This window comes from Phocoena phocoena, chromosome 17 (genome assembly GCF_963924675.1).
Source record: "Phocoena phocoena chromosome 17, mPhoPho1.1, whole genome shotgun sequence".
Classification (NCBI taxonomy): domain Eukaryota; kingdom Metazoa; phylum Chordata; class Mammalia; order Artiodactyla; family Phocoenidae; genus Phocoena; species Phocoena phocoena.
Window position 1 is genome coordinate 47,734,414 of NC_089235.1, and position 15,887 is coordinate 47,750,300.

Here is a 15,887-nt window from a genome sequence, read left to right on the forward strand (position 1 = left end):
GTTCCTTGGAGAGGCAGTTTCAGCCTGAGTAAGAAGGTGGGCTCCAGACTGGGCCACGTGGATGAGGAAGGCAGAGTCAGATACATGATGGATCTGATTTATTGTCTTCTAAGTGTCCTCTGCCTTGCCTCACCCTCCATCTCTCACAGAGAATTGTGTCAACACCAGTTCAAATTCTTGTCTTCCTTCTCCCATCAATGAGAATTCAATCTTTCCCTCCATCCTCGGGATCCTTTCTGGTGTGGAACTCGGGGACTTAGAAGAGACCGGGAGAGGCAGGAGGAAAAGGAAGGTGGGTGGGGGGAGGACTGAGCTGAGAAACTGCAGCCCTACTGGACTATCAGTCGCAGGTATAAGCCCAGCACCCAGCATAGCGCCTGGCACATAGTAGGCACTGAATAAATATTTTTCAAATGTTGGGATAATTGAAAGACGGATGATAGAAGAATAAGTGATCTATGAAGAGGAAGAAGCAGATGAAGGAGGAATGAGCCTGAGTAGAAATGGTGTGATAGATAAGGGGGAAAATGGAACAGGCTTAGGGTATAATCTCATTTCTTAAAAACGATGTGTGTCAATGCAGTGAAAAATGTTTGAGGACATAGTAGGGAAAACGTCAACTAACAGCTATCCCTGGTTGGTGGGATTATGAATAATTTTCATTTTCTTATATTTTTCTTACCAATATAGTCAAGTTTTCTACATGAAACATCTATTTCTTATATCAGCAAAATAGAAACATTATTTTATAAAAGGAAAAGCAAGGTGTTACAGGCTGAACTGTGTCCCCTCAAAATTGGGATATTGATGTAACAACCAGTACCCTCAGAATGTGATTAGATTTGGAGATAGACCTTTTAAAGAAGTAATTAAGTTAAAATTAGGTCACTTGGATGGGTCCTAATCCAGTATGACTGGTGTCCTTCTAAGAATAGGTGATTAGGATACAGATAGACAAAGGGTTGACACAGGGAGAAGACAGCCATCTACAAGCCGAGGAGAGAGAGCTAAGAAGAAACCAGCCCTTAAAAAGGAACGAAATTGAGTTATTTGTAGTGAGGTGGATGGACCTAGCGTCTGTCATACGGAGTAAGTCAGAAAGAGAAAAACAAATACCGTATGCTAACACATATATATGGAATCTGAAAAAAAAAAAAAAAGGTTCTGAAGAACCTAGGGGCAGGATAGGAAAAAAGACGCAGACGTAGAAAATGGAATTGAGGACATGAGGAGGGGGAAGGGGAAGCTGGGACGAAGTGAGAGAGCGGCATGGACATATATACACTACCAAATGTAAAATAGATAGCTAGTGGGAAGCAGCCGCATAGCACAGGGAGATCAGCTCAGTGCTTTGTGACCACCTAGAGGGGTGGGATAGGAAGGGTGGGAGGCAGACACAAGAGGGAGGGGATATGGGTATATATGTATATGTATAGCTGATTCACTTTGTTATAAAGCAGAAACTGACACAACATTGTGAAGCATATACTCCAATAAAGATGTTAAAAAAAAAAAGAAGAAACCAGCCTTGTTGACACCTTGATCTAGGACTTCTAGCCTCCAGAGCTGTGAGAAAATAAATTTCTGTTGTTTAAACCACCCAGCCTGTGGTACTTTGTTGTGGCAGCCCTAGCAAACTAAAACACAAGGTAGACATTTTTAAAGTCTAAGATTCAATATGCCTGTAACTTTTATAATATTGTACTTCAACTATACTTCAATTAAAAAAATATTTCTTTAATACAAACAAAAATAACCTGTAAACTTACAGCCACCAAAAAAAAAAAATTATTATTATTCAAGGAAAGACAAAGAGGACAGGGAAGGACATCAGAGACGTGTTTTGAGCAATTTGGGGGGAAGGCTTCAGAAAAGCATAAGGTATTGTTATGGACATAGCAGTATTGCCTACCTTAGAAACAAGATCTTTTTTTTTTTTTTAACATCTTTATTGGAGTATAATTGCTTTACAATGGTGTGTTAGTTTCTGCTTTATAACAAAGTGAATCAGCTATACATACACGGACCTAGAGTCTGTCATACAGAGTGAGGTAAGTCAGAAGAGAAAAGTAATATCTTTGATGGGCGGGAGAACTGAATTTTCATTACAGAGTTGAGACAGCTACACGATAATTAACGCAGAGATATGGCCCTCACCCACCCTGGAGAATCTGCTCTGTAATGATCTCAGAGCAGAGGTGGAAGCCGCAAGGAAGGGAGGTGCCACTGAGGGATCAAAGAGAGAGGGAAGGGTAAGACTGACAGGTTGTAAGGGCATCAGTAGGGAGAAGAAAAGTGAGGTTTTGAGTTTTCCTTTTGGGCTGCCTCCCAGTTCTCTAGCTTGTTTGCTGTCTCCTGGGTGTCTCTTTGGGGAGAGAAGAATTCAGGCCTGATTTCACCAAGGACAGATGGGACTTTCCTTCCTTCTCGTGGTCCTTTCCGTTCCAGCTGTTGCTGTCAGCAGGCGTCTTTCTTGCACGCTGCTGGGTACCACGGTGGCGGAACCATTTCCACCACCAAGCCCCACGGCCAGGGGCAGATGTGACAGGCTGGTGATTCATCTCCAGTGCCCTCCTAGTCAGGACCCCATGACCTTTGGGGACTGTGAGGCTAGTACTGCAGATGTCCGTATAGACTTGAAATCACTGGTCAATCCCTCTCCCTGCCTTTTTTTTTTTTTTGCGGTATGTAGGCCTCTCACTGTTGTGGCCTCTCCCGTTGTAGAGCACAGGCTCCAGACGCGCAGGCTCAGCGGCCATAGCTCATGGGCCCAGCACTCTGCGGCATGTGGGATCTTCCCGGACTGGGGCACGAACCCATGTCCCCTGCATCAGCAGGCGGACTCTCAACCACTGCGCCACCAGGGAAGCCCTCTCCCTGACTATTGCTGTTCAAATCTAAATGTGCTTCATTCTCTCTAGACAGTATAACATTCCAAAATGTGTTGCTCACCATTTTTTAAATTACAGCTTCATTGAGCTGTAATTCATATACCATACAATTGACCTATTTCAAGTGTACGATTATGTGGTTTTTCGTATAGTCTCAGAGCTCTGAAACCATCCCCACAATTTTAGGACATTTTCATCACCTTAAAAAGAAATCCTGTGTCTATTAACAGTCACTCCTCATCCCCGCCACCCAACCACCCCAGCTCCAGGCAACCACTAATTTACGTTTCTGTCTATAGATTTGCCTCTTTCTGAACGTTTCATGTAAATGGAATCATACCATATGTGGCCTTCTGTAACTGGCTTCTTTCACTTAGCATAATGTTTTCAAGGTTTACCAATGTTGCAGCATGTATCAGTATTTCATTTTGTTTGCTGCCAAATAATAGTCTACTGTAGGTATATACCTATTTTATTTATCCATCCATCAATTGGTGGGTATTTAGGGTATTTCAACTTTTTGTCTGTTATGAATAATGCTGCTATGAACATTCATGTCTTTGCGTGGACGTATGTTTTCATTTCTCTTGGGTATATACTTAGGAGTGGAATTTCAGGGTCGTATGATATCTATGTCTAATCCTTGAAGGATCTGCCAGGCTGATTTCTAAAGTGACTGCACCATTTTACATTCCCACCAGCAGTGTATGAGGGTTCCAACTTCTCCACGTCTTCGTGAACACTTATTGTCTTTTTTGTAGCCATTCCAGTGGTTGTGAAGTGATACCTCATTGTGATTTTGATTTGTATCTTCCTGATAGCTAGTGCTGTTGAACATATTTTCATGTGCTTATTAACTATTTGCATATCTTTTTTGGAGAAATGTCTATTCACCTCCTTTGCCTATGTTTTAATTGGGTTATTTGTCTTTTTATTGTTGAGTTGTATGGGTTTTAGGGAGTAAGAATCCCTTACCAGATACATAATTTCAAAAATTGTTCTCCTGTTCTGTGAACTGTCGTCTCACTTTACTCATGGTGTCCTCTGGAGTACAAAAGTTTAAAATTTTGATGATCTGCAATTTGTCTACTTTTTGTTCTTGTTGCTTGTGCTCTTGGGGTCGTTTTTAAGCAACCATTGTCTAATCCAAGGCCGTGAAAATTTATGTTTTCTTTTAAGTGTTTAATAGTTTAAGCAATTACGTTTGGCAATTCTTTGATCCACTTTGGGTTAACTTTTGTATATATTGCAAGGTGGGGTTCCAATTTCAATCTTTTGCGTGTAGATATTCAGTTATCCTACACACTTGAAAAAAAAGTTCTTTCCCCATTGAATTGCTTTGGCACCCTTGCCCAAAATCAATTGACAGTAAATGTAAGGGTTGCTCACCATTTTTAAGGATTTTCTTATACTAGCCATACAAAAAGTTTCGCATAAGCCTCTTACACATTATGTATGTTCAAAAATTACCCATCAGATTGAAGAAATGACAGGCACCTTCCTATTCTAGTTCATTTTGAAAAATGAGGAAACATATTCTCGGTAAGTGGCTGGGTAGTTGCAGTTTATTTAATTTATAACTCAGTTCACACAGAATTACCATCACCTATGTGTTCTGAGCCTGAGCCCAGATAGTGTTTGATGAGCCAGAATTTTATCTGATGTGACAGTAGGAGATTCTTCCCAAACAGACTGCTAATGACTTATACTTTGGATTTTGATCATTGAGGGAATGACTTGCAGGTGGTTTCAGTGACTTTGAAATCTGTGATCACCTTCACTGAGGGCTGAGGAGGAATTGCCCCTTGTCCTGCTCCCGACATGGCTTCTGGCTATCATCCTTAACTTCTATGCTCTGCCCCTCTCCCAGCTCCATTTCCAAAATAGCAAGAAACTGGCAAGAAGTCCTTGGCTGCAATTTGTCATCAAGCTTTGGACACAGCTGTTTGCCATCTTTTGGCAAAGTCAGTGATTTGGCTTGTCTTCTGGGTGGAATGAACATTTTGTGAAGGGTGTCCACAAAAGACATACCCTAGGGGCACACAAATGTCCCTCAATTTACTACCACTGTGGAGAGAAATAGAGATGGACATTTTTCAGGCAACCTTCAAAACCAGTAGGAGTGTTGATCTCTATGGCAGGAGCCTAAAAGTGTTGTCTTTAGAATTCCCTGCTTCAGAATCACTGGAGGTGAGGAAGGATGGAAAGAACTCGTTAAAATGCATGTTCCTGGGCCCCTACTGAATCAGGAGTTCTGGGGATTAGATGTAAGGATCTGTATTTTAAAAGACACTTCAGTTGGCTCTCATGCACACTAAAATTTGAGAACTGCCTGCTTGGGAGTTTTTCCTCAAAGGAAATGTGAATACTTACTAAGACCACAAACTTTGGAAATATACGTAACCTGAGTTAAACTTTGGTTTTTCTCTCCTATAAAATAAGGGTCGCTCCTCCACGTACTAGGCATGAGAGGGGTGGTGTGGAGTAGAGATGCAGATGGAGATCAGTGTCTAGTACAATGCAACTGTCACAACAATGTCCCCCCAGTCTGGGGCACTTGGCACCCAGTAGAGTTGCCAGATAAAATTCAGGACACCAATTAAGCTTGAATTTCAGAAAAGCAACAACAGTGTTTCAGTATTAAGTGTGGCAGCAATCCTGAGGTGAGTTGCCAGGGTCCAGGGGTTGGTGGGACAAGGTCCACAGAAGGATTTGGGACATTGTTCCTTGATTGATAGCCTCTGTGTCTCAACCTCTAGCCCTTCCAGATGTTCTTTGAGCACCTCGGATCATTCAAATGAGTCACTTTTCTACTTTAATTCACCGGTGTCAATTTTTGTTGCTTGCAGCTATGCACTCTGACTGATACAGCATCTGTACCCCCCTACTCAGCAGCTTACCATCTGTTCTCTCTTCCCACCACTCCTCTGAGCTCTCCTTGAAGTCTTCAGGAACCTCCTAATGGCACAACCTCCCTGGATTTTCTTGGTTCTCTGCCCTTTTCTGGTGGAGGAGTGTATAGAGGACACGGTGCACCGGTGGAAACCCTGCCGGGAGGGAGCTACAAAAATAAAGACCCGACCTCAGAATGCTGCTGAAGAGCCTCCACCTCAGTAGCTAGCGATGCCCATTGGCAAACCCAACTAGAAGCCAGTGGGCAAGGGAGCCTGTTAATATGGTGCTTTCAAGCCAGTGTTCTGGGACCTGGAGCAGGGTGAAGGGGAGGGGAGGGTGAGTGTGGAGGGGCAGACAGAACGTATCCAACATGCAGGGTATACATGCTGTCTTAGGTTTGGTTCTCTAGAAGCAGAGCCCGACATGGGGATTTTATGTGAGTGACTCCTAGAGATGCTCCTTGGAGGAGAACCGTGTGAGGGAGGGAACAAGGGAAGCAGGATGGGCCAGGGGGGGGAGCTGGGCAAAGATGCAGTTTCAGGATCAGTCTAGCCCTGGCCTGATCCCCTGAGTTGCTCTGGAGAAAAGTTGCTTTGTAGAAATTGTCCTGCTCAGGGGCAAGGGGGCTGGGCTGTTGTACACACACCTCTCCCCCGCCTATCCCACCTACACACTTTTAGACACTTATCAGCCATGGGCTGTACCTGACATAGTCAGCCAAGCCTCTGCCCGTGAGGGGGCCTCCTTTGGCCAAGGACAAGCCTTAGGAGAAGAGGGCAGGCATGAGCGATCAGCCACCAGCATCCACCGCAGCCGGGGGATGCGTGCAGGGGTCGGGTAAGTGAACCTTGGCGGGGGCACCAGTAGCATCTGTCAGAAGGACATCGCCTCCTCGTTATCGCTGCATGGTGAGGTAAAAATTATTTTTCCTTTGTGCGCTTTTGTAGTTTACAGGTTTTCTAATATTGAGTTTATTATTTTTGGAACTAGAAAATACAAGTCACATTAAATCCATGCAGCAAAACCAGCTGATTTATTGCAGGCAGAAGTAACAGTAAATGACCCCATATTCCTGACCCCCTGCAGCGAACCCTTGGCCACACGGAGCAGATGAGCCTGCTCGCTGGCAATGCCAGCCCCAAGCCTGGCCCTGTCTCCCTGCTTATGGTCAGAGCTTTCCTGCTTGTGTATCAGCCTCAGTGGGCCAGTCTTTTAGCACTTCACAGGGCCTGATTGTGTGACTCATAAATCAAGAATGTAACTAATATGGCTAATGGAGCGAGATGCCATGAGGAGACAAGGCAGCTGGTGTTGGACCATAAGTAACAATAAGTACAATGTATGTGCCAGACATGTTGAACCTTAATACATATTGTCTTGTTTAATCCTTAAAACAGCCCGTGAAGTAGGCATTGTTCTTCCCATTTAATCAATGAGGAAGTCCCTAGATTGGGGATTAAGAAACCAAAGTTCTTTATTTGCCAAGCAGAAATAGAGACACAGGCGTAGAGGACAAATGTATGGATACCAAGGTGGGGAGGGAGGGTGGGATGAATTGGGAGATGGGGATTGACATATATACACTACTATGTATAAAATAGGTAACTAATGAGAACCTACTGTACAGCACAGGGAACTCTACTCAGTGCTCTGTGGTGACCTAAATGGGAAGGAAGTCCAAAAAAGGGGATATATGTATACGTGTGGTTGATTCACTTTGCTGTACAGCAGAAACTAACACAACATTGTAAAACAGCTATACTCCAATAAAAATTAATATTAAAAACAAAATGAAACAGAGTTCTAACTTTTGTTCAGTTACCAATGAAAACTGAAAACACTAGACCAAATGAGTGACTTTCCAGCAGTGTTTCTAGAAGCCCTGGGGCTCAGTAGAGAGGCCCAGGGAATAACTGGGTTCCTTAGAGGGAAGGACTGCCTATTTGTACTTCAGCCGCAGCAGCTCTGCCTTGATCTCTTTTAAGTGTTGTCAGGACTGGCTTCGTGGGTGTGCAACCAGTGCAGCCCCACAGGGCCTGCCGGGTTCAGAAGGGGCCTGTGCTTAGGGTTTAATGCTCTGCAGTCGCCATCTGGAAATTCTTAATAATTTTGTCTTTGAATTTGTGTTTTGTATGTGAAATACTATGGAACGATGGCACGTGTGCCAGGGGCTTGGAGCTCTAAATCATGCCTGGTCCCACTTCCTGTCGCCTCTCTGCTTCCCTCGATGTGTTCTCCACTGTCTGCTCTTGGCCCCTGGTGCCCTCAGCCTCCTCTTCCTGCCTTGCCACCTTCCTCCTGGGTCAACAGCTGGGTTACCTTGTGGGGGAAGGGGGAAGGGAGCTGTGTTCCATGTCCTCTAACCCCCTTCGGGGCCTGGCCACGGGCAAGGGGAGGACTGGGGTCAGGTTTGCATCTTGAAGTGTCTTAGGGTGGGACAAAGTGGGGGTCATCCGGACGCAAGCTGGAAGCACCATGGTGCATTCAGTGGATGGCTCAGGAGGGCCTCTCACCTGCCCTCAACCCAGGTACCAAGTTATGACCCACAGAGAAAATGGTAACATCCACATGGCCCCTTGCGGTAAACAGTCAAGGCAATACTGGCCAATGTTGAATTCCACTCAGCAGCCCCAAGGGCAGGAAGCACCCTACACTTAGGTAAGCAAGGTATCTGCCTTGGTCTTGTGCTTTAGAGACCCCCCTTTCTGCCCACCACCCCCTTCCATACAGGGCAGGTTATCCAGGGGCCAAGGGATCATACCTACAAAAGCCTGCATCCGTCCTTCAGGACTGGTTGCCTTTTTTCCCCCAGTGCATCGCAGACAAATATGTGATCCTATGTGCGTGATTAATACACAGCTCACAGCACTTGTGACTCACCATGTGAGTTTTACAACACTGGTACTGGTCTTATACCCTCTTCGATCAGACAAGTTCAGTCTTGGGTGTTCCAGCAATGTCAGATGGCCATAGATATTTCCAAATGCTTGTGTTCAGTTTTTATACTTATCCCACAGCAGACCAGTAACAACAGTTTGCCTGGACCAAAATGAGAAGCTCTATTTTATTTATATTTATCTATCTATCTATCTATCTATCTATCTATCTATCTATCTATCTATGCATGCCATGCTGCATGGCTTGCGGGGTCTTAGTTCCCAGAGCAGCGGCTGAACCGGGGCCCACAGCAGTGAAAGCGCTGAGTCCTAACCACTGGACCACTAGGGAAGTCCCAAAGCTCTGTTTTAGACTCTTCTGTGGGTGCCAGGACCCTGGAATTACCAGCCCAAATCACACCAAACCTGCTTCCAGGGTCTTCATGGGCCTCTTCACCTGATTCATTCTCTGGGTTTGCACTCCCCTAGGCCAAGGGACAGCTGTTTGCAGGAGCAGTGGGGATGGAGATTGAGTATGTGTACTGGGGTGTCTATACACATGCATTTGAGGCACTGTTGATACAGGATGGTGGGAGGATGGGAAGAGAAGGGGGGCAGGCTGCCAGCTGGTGGAGGAAGAGGGGCACAAAGATTTGGGGCGAGCCCAGCTGAAGGAATCCATTTCTCTGCACATCTGGAACTTAGTCACAGTGCATGCCAGTCAGGAAACTTTGGACCGGGCATCTTCTATTGTGACTTACAATGCTTTGAATTCTGACTTCTATCCCATGGCCATGGTCGAGAGCCTGCACTTTGCAGAGCAGGTGGGTGACACGTGGACATGTGTGTCCTTTGGATCATTACCCCCTCAGCTGCGTTGGGACTGCTGCCTCATTAGTTCTGCTCCTTCCTCCCTTAGTATGTCAGATACACTGTGCCTGCCTCATGGCAAATAATTTCTCAACACTCTGGGAAAGGATTTTGTTTGTTTTCTTTAAGTTTCGTTGAAAGCAAACCTAGGCTATCACCCCAAAAGTAAGATAGGCAAATGACTTGACAATTATAAAACATACACGCAATTAGCCAACAGGCACGTAAATAATATCTCTAGTAAATTAAGAAGTATAAACCAAAGCGATGAGATAATTTATTTTGCCTCTTAAATTGGCAAAGATAAGAAGCAAGAAAACGTTCAGTGTTTGTGAGGGTTTTGGGAACATTGCCATTTCATATACTGTTAGCAGAAGGGCGATAGGGTGTTTGGAGAAAGACTTATAGAGATAAATCTGGCAATGAATTGCAAAAGACTTTAAAATGTGTATATCTTTTGAAATCTTGAAGACATTGTTGCATACTTCCCTTACATCTGTTAGTTGCTGATGAAAAGCCTGATGTCAATCTCATTCTTGATTTTTTTCCCTCTTCTGAAACTTTTGTTATCAATGACATTCTGAAATTTCACTAAGATCTCTCTGGGTTGCGTTTTTCTTTTTATTTGTCCTGCCAAGTGCTTGGTAGGCTATTTCATATACATTTTAAAAATTTTATTGAAGTATAGTTGATTTACAATGTTGTGTTAATTTCTGCTGTACAGCAAAATGACTCAGTTATACATATATATTCTTTTTCATATTCTTTTCCATTATGGTTTATCACAGGATGTTTAATATAGTTCCCTGTGCTATAGAGTAGGACCTTGTTGTTTATCCATTCTATATATTACTAGTTTGCATCTGCTAATCCCAAACTCCCAATCCTTCCCTCCCCCACCTCTCCTCCCCCTTGGCAACCACACGACTGTTCTCTATGTCTGTGAGTCGGTTTCTGTTTCATAGATATGTTCACTTGTGGGGTATTTTAGATTTCACATATAAGTGATATCGTACGATATTTGTCTTTCTCTTTCTGACTTCACTAAGTATGATAATCTCTAGGTCCATCCATGTTGCCATTATTTCATTCTTTTTTTATGGCTGAGTGACATCCCACTGTATATATATATGTCACATCTTCTTTATTCATCTGTCGATGGACGTTTAGGTTGTTTCCATGTCTTGGCTATTATAAACAGTGCCACTGTGAACATAAGAGTGCATGTATATTTTTGAATTATAGTTTTGTCTGGGTATATGCCCAAGATTGGGATTGCTGGATCACATGGCAACTCTATTTTTAGTTTTTTGAGGAACCGCCATACGATTTTTCATAATGGCCGCACCAATTTACATTCCCTTGGTAGGCTATTTCAATTTGGGCTTTCATGTCTTTCTTCAGTTCTGAGAAATACTTAGTATTATTTCTGTGAGTATTGCTTCTGCTCAATTTTTTTCTGTTCCTTCTTTCTGGAACTCCTCTTAGATTAAGGTTGTAATTTCTGGATTTCTATTCTGTGTTTCTTTCTTTTTTTTTTTTTGAGGTACGCAGGCCTCTCACTGTTGTGGCCTTTCCCGTCGCGGAGCACAGGCTCTGGACTCACAGGCTCAGAGGCCATGGCTCACGGGCCCAGCCGCTCTGCAGCATGTGGGATCTTCCCAGACCGGGGCACGAATCCATGTCCCCTGCATCGGCAGGCAGACTCTCAACCACTGCGCCACCAGGGAAGCCCTATTCTGTGTTTCTTAATGTGTTTTTCAAACGTTCACTTACCCCTTCCAGGAGAGTTCCTTTGCTTGCTCTTCCAGTTCACCAAATTGCTCCTTAACTGTGCCTGTCCTGCTATTCAGCTTCTCTATTGAGTTTTTAAACTTCATTTCAACAGTTAAAACTATTATTTCAGGGGCTTCCCTGGTGGCGCAGTGGTTAAGAATCCGCCTGCCGATACAGGGGACACGGGTTCAATCCCTGGTCCGGGAAGATCCCACATGCTGCGGAGCAACTAAGCCCGTGCGCCACAACTACTGAGCCTGTGCTCTAGAGCCCGTGAGCCACAACTACTGAAGCCTGCGCACCTAGAGCCCGTGCTCTGCAACAAGAGAAGCCACCGCAATGAGAAGCCCACACACCACAATGAAGAGTAGCCCCCGCTCCCCGCAGCTAGAGAAAGCCCACGCGCAGCAATGAAGACCCAACACAGCCAAAAATAAATAAATTTTTAAAAAGCCGAAACTATTATTCCAAATATTTCTGATTGAACCTTTTTGGTCACTCTTGTCCTCATATTATCTTCCCTTATTTTTCTGAGCAGATTAAATACACTTACTTAAAATTCTGTGCTACATTCTGTATTAATTCCATTTCCTTTGAGGTCTCCATTATAGAGTCTGTTGTCTCTTTTGGTGTTGACCTTCTCCAACTGTTTGTATATTCTTATTTTTGTACTAATTTCTGTCACTGAAATTTCCTGTTACAACATCAGCTGCATCTCGTTAAGAAGCCAGCTTGGAAGGCAAGGATGGAAACAACTATTGGCTTACTCTACTGGTGCTGTTTTCAGATAGCAAGGCTTCTTGGCATGACTTTTTTCTTTCTCTCAGGTGTCACTAGCCCCTGAGAGCACTGCCCTTCTCTCTGAGCCAAGGCCCTCTCTGTGCTGTTTCTACTCAACTATACTTCTGACACCAAATGTGTGGGTTTTTATCCCCCAAATCAACCAATTCTCCAACTCTCCAGACACCAACTGGGTGTCCTACTACTCAATTCAATTCTGACACTAACTATCTGGGGTTAGCACAGACCCACAGGTTAAGGGCCCAGTCCCCCAAGACTGCCTCTCCCCCACTTCAGACACCAGGTGCAAGTCCCAGGCTGCCACCTGTACTTCTGACCAGCTGGCTATAAATCAGGGTTCTCATACCCCCTCCTCAGGTTCAGCAATATGCTAGAATGACTCACAGAACTCAGGAACACTTTACTTATGTATACCAGATTATTGTAAAAGATATTATAACCGATACAAATGAACAGCCAGATAAAGAGGTACAAGACCTCCAAAAGAGTTCCAAGTGCAGGAGCTTCTGACAAGCTTCTGACTTCATGGAGTTGGCGTGTGCCACCTTCCCAGCACATATATGCTTTCACCAACCTGGAAGCTCCCCCAAACGTTGTCACTTAGGGATTTTTATGGAGGTTTCATCATGAGGCATCATCAGTTACTAACTCAATCTCCAGCCCCTCTCCCCTCCCCAGAGGTTAGAAGGTGGGGCTGAAAGTTCCAAGCTCCTAATCAACGTTAGGTCTTCCTGGCAACCAGCCCCCATCTGAAGCTATCTAGGGCCCACCGGGAGCTGCCTTGTTATAACAAATAGGGCTCCTCTGTGTCCTATCACTCATGAAATTCCAAGGAATTTGGGAGCTCTGTGTCATGAAGTGCGAGCAAATACCAAATGTTGTAACAAAATATGCTGCTGTCACCCCTGTTACTCAGGAAATGGCAAGAGTCTTAGGAACTCTATGCCAGGAACTGGGGACAAAGACCAAATATGTATTTCTTTTTATATCACAATGTCCTACCCTCACAGACTGCTCCGTCAGGCTTCAGCTGGTGGAGGAATAGAATGACTGACCTACCTGGCTGCCCTTGGCCTCCCTGTGGCCATGACAGAGCCCCTACTGGCTTCTCGTCTCCCACTTGGCACTCGCCCTCACGCTCCCTGGACCGCGTTTTATCTTTTCAATCAGATACTCTTTATCCATGAATTTCTCTCTGTAGTCCTCCTCTTGCTTGTTTTTTTTTTTTTTTTTTGGCCATGCCACGTGGCTTGTGGGATCTCAGTTCCTTGACCAGACCAGGGGTTGAACCCATGCCCTTGGCATTGTAAATGCAGAGTCCTAACCACTGGACTGCCAGGGAATTCCCTCCTCTTGCTTTTCAATTAGGCTATATTTAAACTTCATTCTATCATTTCTTGGCATTTCATGGAAGGAACACATGCTCAGTCCAATACCTTGAGGTGGAATTATGTAAAAAACGATATATAAACTTCAAACCAGTAACCCACTTCTAGGAATTTATCCTAAGGAAGTAATTAAGAATAAAGCTTTAACCCCAAGGAGTTTCATCATAGTAACATTTGATATGAAAAAGTGAAAACAGATATCCAATTAGAGGGGTTTAGTTAAATAAATGGTGACACATCCATACAATGACAGAGTAAGTATGTGAAAAATAGTATGGCAGAATATTTAAGGGTATAGAAAAATGTCATTGATGTATTAAGTAGAAATTTCAGGTTACAAAATTATTTTAAAGTCTCATTTTTGTAAAAAAAAAAACCACACATGTTCTTATAGAAAATGGTAGCTCTGCATGGTGGGATTGCTGCTTGACTTTTTTTTCTTGTTTTTGGCTGTCTTTTTTTCCGCACTCTTGGAGATTGTTTTCAGTAACTGCTATATGCAAGACTCTAGTCGCATCCTCTGCTTCCCTCCCCCAGGTGGGCTGGAAGATGGCATGTCCTCCAACAGTGTGCCCCGATCGACAGCCCCAGGTGGAATATCCAACCCAGAGAAGAAGATGAGCTGTGGGACCCAGTGCCCAAATCCCCAGGGCCTCAGCTCAGGCCCCCTGACCCAGAAACAGAATGGCCTCCGGACCACAGAGGTAGGTCGCAGCCACAGAACAGACTTGGGACCGGAGACAGGGGGAGAAGGTTGCTTCAGGGCAGAGCCAAGCTGAGACAGCACCCAGGGAAGGAGCAGTGACAGCTCACCTTGCCAAAGGAAATTCTCCACCCACCCGTGTGAAAATTGTTGCAAAGAAAATAGCAAGGCTCCCCCTCCCACCCCCTGCCTTGAGGGTTGCTGTGTTTTGTTGAATCAGCGGAAATGGGTCCTTGATATTAGCGCTCTAAAGGAAGTGTGTGTTTGTTTAAATACAGCTTTGTTCAAGGACCTCCTTTGCTGTCGCAGCTCTCAGCCTCTTGATAGTGAGGTCTGTACTGGCTACGGGAACTAGTCTCAGGCCAGGCAGTCAGCCATCGCAGGGGTTGGCAGGGAAGAAGACCAGCGTGGTGGGAGACAAGCCTGGTGTTCTACCTCACACCCTCCAACCAGGTGGGCAGTGGGAGGGTCTGCAAGGGGGGTTCTTGTTGCAGAATGTGGTGACAGCATCACCCCACACTGTTGCTGTTGGAGATGAGGCAGGGCTACGGAGTCCCTGGACCTACCTGGCATCCTGTCTGATTCTTTCTTTTCTCTCCTGCTGCCCCGACCACTCCTTAGCAGACCAGCGCAGCCGTCCGCCGTTCCTCCCTCATCTTCCCCATCCCCTCTAGCTCCCACCTTCAAAGTCCACTACTTACCCAATACTCCAAATCCGTTTTACCCCTCTCCCCTGTCAAAACTTACTGGTCCTGTCCCTGAGGCCAGCGCCGTCTGTTTTCGAGGATCCAACTGGGTTATCTAACGATGGAATTCTTGCCCACATCAGTGAGTTCCCTTTCTAATCTTTGGTCAGAAAACCTGTTGCAAATTCAATTAAGTAAGTAGCTTTGCAGGAATCACTCAGTCTCCCAGAGTCTCAGGTTCTTTATCCACACAATGGAAATAGTACCAAGATGAGAGAACAGATGGGCCTGTTCTTTGTGAACTGAGAGGTGCTGTGAGAAAGGCAGTAAGGCACCCAGCACCACAAGCCAATTAAAGGAAACACTGATGGTGGCTCTTCAGACATGTAGAAGGTCATGGGTGGGGGGTAGATCTGAGGGCAGCAGTGGCCTTCCTGGTGTCCTGTATTGCCTGCTTTGTCTGTGCATAAGCTGGCCTTCTAGAGGCCCAAGCATCATTGCCATCTCCCAGGGCAGTCTGGGCCCCACAGAACTATGCTCAGAAGCTTGGTCATTGCTCTAGGGCAGGCCCTGACTTTTGTACCCTAACCTCCTCCCCACACTGTGCCCTCACCTTTTGAGCCAAGATGTTCCATGAATGGGAGGAAGTGGCTTTGCCTGTCACATGCTTGCTTTCCAACCTCACTTCCGTCATCCATCACTTTCAAGTTGTGTTCTGCAATTTACAAAGTGCTTTTAGTTCTAGTGGCTCATTGAATCCTCCCAAGAGCATGTAAAGTAAGCGTCATCCCATTTCAAAGACAAGGAAACTGAGATGCACTTGATTGATGACATGAATAGGTCATATAAGTGCTAGAGATGAGTGTTGGTAACTTTAAATTGAAACAGGTGACTATTAGAAAAGTGGAGCGTAGAGATCTTAAAGTACTTTTTTTGTCAAAGAATAATGTATCAGTCAGCTAATGCCACAATAATGCTGCATGACAAAGCAAATCAACATT

At 44.8% G+C, this 15,887-nt stretch overlaps 1 protein-coding gene across 2 annotated transcripts in view; it reads left to right on the forward strand.

Annotated features, from left to right (window-relative positions):
- The window catches only part of BAALC (BAALC binder of MAP3K1 and KLF4), an 88,885-nt gene that overhangs the window by 60,956 nt on the left and 12,042 nt on the right, over positions 1–15,887 (forward strand). For both annotated transcript variants that reach the window (XM_065895595.1, XM_065895597.1), the window contains one exon: positions 14,035–14,201. In XM_065895595.1, the coding sequence (XP_065751667.1) occupies positions 14,035–14,201 (167 nt within the window). The remainder of the gene's footprint in view (positions 1–14,034; positions 14,202–15,887) is intronic.